Below are 9,547 nucleotides of genomic sequence, written 5' to 3' on the forward strand. Positions count from 1 at the left end.
GGAGCATGCTTGCGCAGTTGCACTCGCAAAGTGGATAAGATCCTATGCCGATCGATGCATTGGACCTCTCGGCACTTGGATAGATGCTGGCGGTACCCGATATGTCCACGAGGAAAACAAGAAGGCTAGCAGCTCGCCTGTCGCCCCTATCTTTAGGCCAACTCCAGCGGTGACTCCAAATTTACAGAATCCAGTGCTATAGTACTTTGTGTGGTACTGTAGCACTGGAAATCACTGGCGCTCCAGTGGCTGGACGAGCGAAACACCGTCGGTACTGTAGCAACACTGTAGCAGTCCTGTTCACAGATGCTTACAGTGGGACCGGAGAAAAAAAGAGGAGTAGAAGTTAGGAAATAGAATAACTGCTGGAGATAAAAAAAATAAAAGATATTATAATAATAATAGAGGATACTATAATAATATTTTTAAGATAAAAATTTAAAATAATTGCTGGAGCTAGCCTTATCTGTATCTGAACTTCTGAGGAGCTAGCATGCACGGGATGAAACGGAAAAAGCTCTCTCCCTCTCTCTCACACACACACACGCACGCCCACACTGGCTTGTCCAATCGGATTCGCGCGCGGCAGAGAGAGCTGGGCCGGGGGCTGCATCCTGCCACTTACACCTGGCGCGACAGAGATTCTCTGCGATGCTCGTGCTCCTTGGGGACGAAACCGAAGGGCATCCGGTCAGGCCAGGTTCCCGTTGATTCGCGCCGCGTGCGACATGGCCGCGCACACTAGGTGCAGCCCCTCCATGGAACGGTTAATGGCAGCTCCCCAAAGGCAGACAGCCAGAGGTGGTGCCAGCCTCACCATGACACCATGTCCTCCTCTCTGCTCTGCTGCTGGTCTCTTTCTTAGCGCCCAAAATCTCTTAACAACTCGTAAGCGGTGAGTGTAAACTAAGGCAAGTTTCAACTGAAATGAAAGAAAGGAGAAGATAATTTAAACAAGTTTGAACTGAAATCGCGACGACTCACGACCAGTAGAGATGCATGGCGTGACAAATCATGTATATCCTCGCGTAAACTAAGCCAAGTTGAATCTGTTGAAACATTTCTAGCAGAAAAGGACCTGGCATCTACCTTCTGCAGGGACAGAATCACCGCATCCTTACGGGCTAGCTGTGGAGACCAGCTGCTTAATCATGCAAATATGTTACCTCCTTTTGGTCAAATCAGACGACAAGGATCATACGCACGACGCGCAATGGCTCGTGTGACCTGACCTGACCTGACCAGCTGACCTGACCTGGCCTCCCTAATTCGTGCCTTCTGCTGGACAAGTGAATCTTCAGGTAACGTGGACTCGCTGCTCTGCCTACCTGGTCCAGAGCCAATAATGGCGTCCCTAATCAGAGGAAACGGTTTTCTCCGTGTGACCCATTGCCACAAGTTGTCATCTTACGCTACCATCCACGGTAGATATATTTAGACCACTGTACATGTTGCTTCCAAAAACGCACGGGCAGTTTGGCGCCGTTTTCGTAAGAGCCTGGCCGCATACATACAAAGGAAGAGGACTTTTACAGTACACCTAAATAAGTGTATGCCGTCTATTTTCTTCATTCGGTGGTTTAGATTAGTCCAATGATACTCTATCGTCCATCAGTATCATGGGTATCATAAGGGTAGGATTGGAAAAAAAAATTATGATAAATTTGTAAATTATATGTTTAATTAGGGAAGATCAAAATGTTAGTTTATTTTTCGGATAAGCTTTCACTTATTCTGTTCATTTCATTTATTAGGGTTTTCATCTTCCGTCGGTCGATCGATGATGGATGGCGAAGGTCCGAAGTCCGATCAGTCAATGACGTAATTACCTCTAAGGGTATCAAGATAATTACAATAACACCTACTAAAATAGATGGTTGGATCATAACAATGATACTCTCCATCATCTAGTATCATAGTGTACTGTAAATGTTCTCTAAAGGAAATATGGCGATGCGGGCAGAGTACCTGGTGCAAACTCTCTACAAAATGGTGGGAATGTAAGCTCGTGATATTGCCGAAAGTGGCGGAACAACGATCTGTGCTTTTAGACGCGCACTCGTCTGCACAAAAAAGGGAGCATTTCAGGCGGTTTCTGAAACAAACCAACACTCGAAACACTCCTTTAGAGTGCGGCATTGCAAAAGCGTAAGAATAGGAAAAAAACATGGGAATATGATAATAATGCATGTGCAAAATATAGGTATAGAAAACACCGGAATTTTATTGAAGTAGCTGTTTGAATGAGCCACAGAAAAAAAAAATGTAGGAATTTTTAGGAGATGTACATGAAAGTGAACATAATCACATTTGTTAATCATCGTATGCAAGTGACTGACCAGTGGACCGTCCAAATAATAAGTCCCACCCGTCAGTAGGGAGTTTGTGTCATCTCATCCACTCCTCTTCATCCTGTACGTTCGCATCCTGCCTGAGTCCATTCGTTCCTATCCATCCGTGGAGCTCTGATTTGGAGATGAGCGGCGAAGGTGTCTCGATCCGGCGACGAGCACTGGCGGAGGCTCGATTTGGAGAGGAGGGGCGACAGCGGCGAAGAAGGCACCGCGACGGTGGCTCGATTTGATTCCCAACTCTGGCAATGGGGTGCTCAAGCCTAATGGCAGATTGAGCCTTCAATTAGCATCACCGAAGCTTCGTTTGCCTCGATCCGATGCGAAGGGAAAGGAGAAAAGAGATCGGACTGGATGTTTCTTTTCCGGTGATTTTCATGTAAAATGGGCATCCTATGAACTTTTCCTCCCATTTTCCTGCTTTGCAATCTTGCAATCCAAAGGGATGAACGGTATACAATCCTATAGGAAATGTAATCCTCCATTTTTCAAAAAAAAAAAACCCTGCAATCTAAAGGAGGCCTCATGTCAGAGGAGGGTTCACATGTATGATGTACGTGTACAACTGAACTGTTCGTGCGCATCAACAGCTCCCATGTCTGTGTTATAGTACCGCTCACAATTCTATTACCAATACATAGAAAGCATCACAAACTCAACAGTAAATGGATTGTGTCGTCAGGACAGGTATCAAATGACGTGCTGATTTTAGCTAGCACTGCTAGTTGTTTCACTAACATCTGTTTACATGGGAATAAAGTTCCACGCTATTTAAGGCGTTATGCGCCTCAAATAAGTATTTAATGTCTCGGCCAATTCAACCTCGTCAAATTAGCTTGCAATAGGAAGATTTCTTTTACAAAATCGGAAATCACATATTATAAAATAGAAAAATAAAAAACAGTAAAATCATTAATACAAAATAGATAACCACACCGTATAAAATAGACAAACTGATAAATGTAAGATCTCTATTACAAAATAGAAAACCAATCATTCTAAAATAGAAAAACTGACTAACAGAAAATCCCTATATAACACGCTAGATATTAAATATGAGTTTTATATATATATATATATATGCGGGGATGTATAGTAACCCAAACTACTCGTTAGTAACTACTTGCATCCCTAGCTGTTACTCACCAAGGTGACAACAGAATCTTCAACCGCTGTTGCTGCACAGTGCTGATTAGTCTCATGCAAACACGGAGCCTGTGACTGCCTGGTCAAGACTTCTTCAGACTTCGGAGAATCTGCTGCAGCAGCAGCTACTACTGACTATCGAGTGAAGCGGGGCATCATGCAGTTCCCTTTTTTGCTCGTCTGGTCAGGCAAAGTTTATCCTACAAGACGTAGGAAGGATAGGCGGAGACACGGGTAGCGCGCAGCGCAACCGTTGTGTCTCTACCAGTCCCCTACCTGCCTGCAGCCAGTACCCTCTCCGATCACATCGGCAGATGCAGCAAACGTGAATCCGTCGGTTTAACACAGTAGTACCCGATAAAAAAGAAGGAACACAGGAGTCTTTTACCGATCAATGGCACAGCCGCACAGCATTCTTGTGGAACTAAATCCCAATTGTTTTTTTTTTTCCCGATCAATCTCGTATTCTCGTGCGAACACATTCTAAAAGGAAACAAGGCTGTGCCAACCAAAAAGGATGCTGCCGAATGCAAAACACTTCACAACGTTGCCATTTATAAAAGCTTCCAGAGCAATGGTCACAAGATACAGTTACATACGCACAGGCTAATCGAGCTGCCTATTTGCGTACGTTACACTAAACAGTGAGCAACAAAAGAGGCAGCATACATGGAAACAGCTACTACTACTACTGGGATGTTACAAGGACCATGTACACGCATGCAGCGGACAGGCACAGAGCAGCAGAGCCTGCACGTACTGCAGTGAGGCAAGGTTACCGCATATGGATTTAACAAAAGGAGGACGATCCGGCCATCTTGGTTCTTGGGTGCAGGAGAATATTTGTAAGAGCCTAGCCTAGTACGGTAGCTAGCTGTGCTTAGTACACTTGTGCCACCTGCTGCTGCATGCAGGTGCCGCTGTTGCAGAGCTGCGGATCGGCGCTATTTGCTGGTTCGCTGGGGAGCTTGGCGCGCAGCTCGAAGGGGCCGAGCCTGTAGTCGCCGAGGCGCGTCTTGTACGAGGCCCGCTTGTACTCGCCCCACGTGAACTCCCTGTACAGGCTCTGCTCCCCCTCCAGCATCACCTGCGGCAGCGGCGCGATCCGCTGCGACGGCGCCGGACCGCCGAAGTAGATCACGGACAGCCGCGACTGCGTCCCCTCCGGCGCCACCACCCGGTGCTTCACGCTCCGGAACCGCCCGTTCGTCAGAACCTGATCGGAAAAAAAAACCAATTAGTGACCTGAGCTTCTTGCTAGTGCACACTACTTCCGCAGTGATGCGTGCATGTGAAGTTTTGAGCAACAGGTACATCACAGAAAGAAGCTTGGACTAAACAATATGCAGCAAAAACATGCATGCATGCACAGGAAAAGGACAAAAATATAGTTTAGTACCTGCAGCGAGTCCCCGACGTTGACGAAGAAGGATTCCGGGTCGGGGGGCACGGGGGCCCACCTGCCGTCCCTGAGCTTGATCTGGAAGCCCGCGGTGCAGTTGGACCAGAGCACGGAGATGATCTGCGGGTCCGTGTGCTCCCCGAACCCCGTCAAGCCGCAGTCTCCCGGCGCCAGCGGGCATGGCGGGTAGTGGTTCACCCGTACCATCTCGTCGCTGCCTTCCCTCCCCGCCACCATCCTCCGCAGCAGCGCCCTGTCCAAGCCGAGCCCCTCCGCCATCAGCTCCAGAACCCGCCCGCCGACCTCCCTCACCGCCGCCGTGTACTCCTCCAATGCCATCCTGCATGCGCATGCACGGACTCGTTCTTTAGATATCGATTCTTTCTTCAAGTGAAACATGCGTGCACGGAGAGGAACCGGGAACCGGGAATCAACTAATGGTGCTGCTGGGTTGGCTTACCGGAGTGAGGGCGGCAGGGAGGAGCTGGGAACGGAGTTGGAACCGACGGAGAGGAGGAGGTACTCCAGCCACCCGACGTCGCCGTTCGAGCCGATGCTCTTGCTGCCGTAGCCGAAGGGGCGGGCGGCGCCGGACATGTCCAGCTTGTCCTGGGTGGGCAGCGCGAAAAACGCCATCGCGCCGGCCTCCAGAGCTTCGGCAAGGCCCGCCGGCACGCCGTGGTTGGTCGCCCTGAAGAAGCCCACGCTGCGGCACGCGTCCGCCACCGCTGTCGCTGCGCCCGGCGCCGACAGGTCGACGGACGGGATGGCGATCGGTTGGCCCGCATTGGCCTTGGGGTACCGCATCGGCGGGATCTGGTCGATCGAGCTGGGCGCGGTTATCGCAACCATGGCTAGGAAACTCTAAGCTACTGTGCTCCTTTCTGTACGTGGAAATAGAGCTCAGCTGGTCAGCTGCAGTCAGCGAAACAGAGCAGGAACAGGGGAGCTGCTGGGGGCCGAGGCGTTGTAGTGTTTCACGTCTGCACTATGGTGATATGAGGGGGTGATGGCCTCGAATATATAGGCGGCCAGAGCATCATAAGCATCACTAACCAGGATTAGAAGTGCGTTTACATGTCCTTAACAAGTAGTAGGGCATGCACCTTAATTACCCTAGTGCAGGATAAGTGACAGTACTTGCATAACCCTAATTTTGGATGTATTGCTATATTTCAGTCATTTTTCTTTTCTTTTTTCACGACATCGTTCGGCATCTCACGGCGCTGCGCTCTTCTTCAACCTCCAATTCTCCCACGCGCCTCCTCTCACCGTATTGGTCTCCTGTTCTCCTTCACCGGTCTTTGGTGGCGCTCCCGCCGTTGGATCCGATGGCACGCTAACTCGGCTCTGTCGAACGGTCTCCGCTCATCCCTTCCCCCCAAATCAATTCTCACTACGAAGTCGCCGCTATGTTCACATAGTCCCTTGATCACACCTCCTAAAATTCAGTTATCTGATATTTAGAAAGTGTGTTAATTTAAACATGATTATTGAGTTCTAATAGTACCAATCTTAAAACAAATAAGATTTTCTTTCATGGAGAAGTAAAAAGTCTTCGAACTAACTAGATTACATTTTACAGCGCAACCGCAACACAACACCCGCAACCTGGCCCACACTTGGTGATTGGGTCATTGCCAATTGGGGTGGTGGTGTAGAACTACTAAGGGTGTGCTTGATTGCTCGTATTAGAAGCATCCTAGCTCTGGCCGTGTATATATTTACGCAGAGAAGGTCATTTGGTTGCTTGTATGCAATGTATCTTCCTGCATCTATGGATGCAATTATACGATTGGAGTCTGACTCGGTGGATACGCACCGAATCGAGCTTTTCTCTGAAGCCTGACCCGATGGATATATTATATCTGCTATAGTGCTGCAACATACTCACTCGTTTACATGTCCTTAACAAGAGTAGGTCATGCACCTTAATTACCCTAGTGCAGGATAAGTGACAGTACTTGCTTAAACCTAATTTTTGATGTATTGCTATATTTCAGTCATATTTTCTTTTCTTTTTTCAGCGACATCCTTCTGCATCTGACGGCGTTGTGCTCTTCTTCAACCTCCAGCTCTCTCGCGCACCTCCTCTCACCGTGTCAGCCTCCTGCTCTCCTTCATCTATCTTCGGTGGCACTCCTATCACTAAATCTGATGACACACTAACTCGGCTTTGTCAGACGATCTTCGCTCATCCCTTCCCCCAAATCAACCCCCACAGGAAAGCCGCTGCCATATTCACATAGTCGTCTGATCACACCTCCTAAATTTTAGAAGTGTGTTAATTCAAACATGTTTATTGAGTTGTAACAGTACCAATCTTAGAACAAATAAGATTTTCTTTCATGGAGAAGTAAAAAATCTTCGAACTAACTAGATTATATTTCACAGTGCAACCGCAACACAACACCCACAACTGGCCCAAACTTGGTGCTTGGGTCATTGTTGATTGGGGTGGTGGTGCAGAACTACTAAGGATGTGTTTGATTGCTCGCATCAGAGCCATTATGGCTCTGTCCGTGCATATATTTCTGTGGAGAATGTCATTTGGTTGCATGTATACATTGTTTTTTCCCTATATTCGTGGATGCAATTATATGGTTGGAGCCTAGCCCGATAGATACATCCGGATTGAGCTTTTCTCTGGAGCCTGGCGTAATGGATACATTATATCTGCTACAGTGCTACAATAGACTCACTCGTTAGTCTCAGGTGTAGTATCATTATATCTGTCTATGCATGCAACCAAACAGCTTCACATAGTCATTGCATCCGTTGGTGCAGGGTCATTACATTCGTCCATATAGACAACTAAACACCTTCACATGGTCATTACATCCGCAGGTGCAACTCCATTACATCTGTTAATACAGATAACCAAACACTGTTTTTTTTTGAAGTCACCGCATCTACTCAGCCTACTTCTACTCATCCAAGATATACACTACAGCTTAAAAAACTCATACAAGCATCCAAACACACCTTAATTAGATCTGATACAGGAACAAATCCTGTACATTGCATATTAGAACTAAGGAATGGAGTAACTGTCGTCTACGTGAGCACAACACAAAAGGCAAGGTGGGAACGGGCATGTAGCCTAGTTGTAGCATTGTTAGTGAGGCATGTTGCCTGCTCGGGTTCGATCCTTCGGATCGATTCCCGGGTGTCTCACCAGGATTTGTCCTCAAAATAATTTCGGGTCGACCTCTAGTGCCTTTGGACTACAATAGGATAACGACATGTTCTTCGTTTGCGGAGCCTGGAGGTTCCTAAATCTCTTCCGCAGACATATATGTGTACATCTAACATATGTATTAGGGATGTGAGTTGGTGTGCGTGTGAGTTGATGAGATACCATAGCTGGTGCCACAAGAGTGGAGGTCTAAAAAACACAAGAGGCAAGGCAAGTCACTGAAGTCCACCGCTTGCACACAGTTCTTTCGGGGGCAAGATAGCGGCACTGGCTTATGCGTCAAACCAGTGATGAGTGAAGTTTGCATGCAGTATGCTGATAATTTGCAGGCCGGACGTGTACTTGCAAGAATGCGTATATGCGTCTGACCTGCACTGGAAAAAAGATCCACAAATGGCCATATACGGCTTGCTTATGTAAATTCGAGTTAACGACATCTTTTTAGCTATTCCCTCCACTGAAGTTCAGATCATCCTCCTGAAGACACTACTGCATTTTTTCCCCTTTAGATGATTGAGTGAAATAATTACTATTCCCATTATAGCCGTTGTTTTCTGAAAATTGGGGCTAACCTCCTTGGGCTAAAATGTTATTAAAGGCCTCATGCCTGAAGATATATTAGTTAGGCAAATGGACTATTCAAGTTTCTTAATCCGAGGACGTTGTTTATGTCACTGTTGTATTGTTTGAGCATTGTTTATCCTATTAGTACTAGGCTACTAGTAGCTCATAGCTTTCGAGCATGAGTAGTAATTCAGCTCATCTTTTGATAACAAAGTTGGACGCCTCAGCCCTCAGCCATATTTAGCACCGATCGTTACTACCAAATCCACCGTCCAATACCATGGGCTAAAATCCACAGCAGTTTCCAAATCCCTACTACTCCCTCGATTCATAAATATATATTATTTTAACAAAAAATTATTTCTAATACATGGTTTTAATCACTATTTTTATTAAAATATATTTATAAAATTCATTAAATTTGTGATATTATTAAGGATTTTTAAAAAATAAATCTACACATATAAATTTAAAATTTCCAAACTAAATATTTTTAAAAACTATTATTAGTCAACATTTTAAAACTTTAACTAAATATTTTCTAAAACAACATGTATTTGTGGCCGGTGGGAGTAGCTACAACACTGTCATGTGGCTGGAGTTTTCTAACCGTGTACCGAGAGGTACGACGGTGTCTTGAAATCTTGATGACTCGTCGGTAACTTGTTGACCCTCCGATTTAGTGTGAAGTGGCAACAAGAATATTGAGTGGGGACGTGAAAGCACTTATTTTTGTGATTAAAGCTCCAGAGTGAAAATAGCGTACAAGTACTCGGAAAAGAGGTTAGCGTCAAGACCTCATCTTGCTGGCTTGGTAACTAATCGTGCTTGAGATCTTGTCTTGGCGATTTGGTAGCTCAAAAATTGTATCCGGAAAAGACTTGG

At 46.3% G+C, this 9,547-nt stretch overlaps 1 protein-coding gene across 1 annotated transcript; it reads right to left on the bottom strand.

The window, feature by feature from the left end:
- Window positions 1-4,024: 4,024 nt before the first annotated feature.
- Window positions 4,025-5,879, bottom strand: LOC133929908 (gibberellin 2-beta-dioxygenase 3-like). The gene is made up of 3 exons (XM_062376665.1): window positions 5,360-5,879; window positions 4,897-5,239; window positions 4,025-4,713 (listed from the first exon to the last, which is right to left on the bottom strand). Exons 1-3 carry the CDS (start codon window positions 5,749-5,751, stop codon window positions 4,378-4,380), a joined length of 1,071 nt encoding a protein of 356 aa, XP_062232649.1. The 5' UTR covers window positions 5,752-5,879; the 3' UTR covers window positions 4,025-4,377.
- Between the last annotated feature and the right edge of the window lie 3,668 nt (window positions 5,880-9,547).

This window comes from Phragmites australis, chromosome 9, assembly GCF_958298935.1.
Source record: "Phragmites australis chromosome 9, lpPhrAust1.1, whole genome shotgun sequence".
Taxonomy (NCBI): domain Eukaryota; kingdom Viridiplantae; phylum Streptophyta; class Magnoliopsida; order Poales; family Poaceae; genus Phragmites; species Phragmites australis.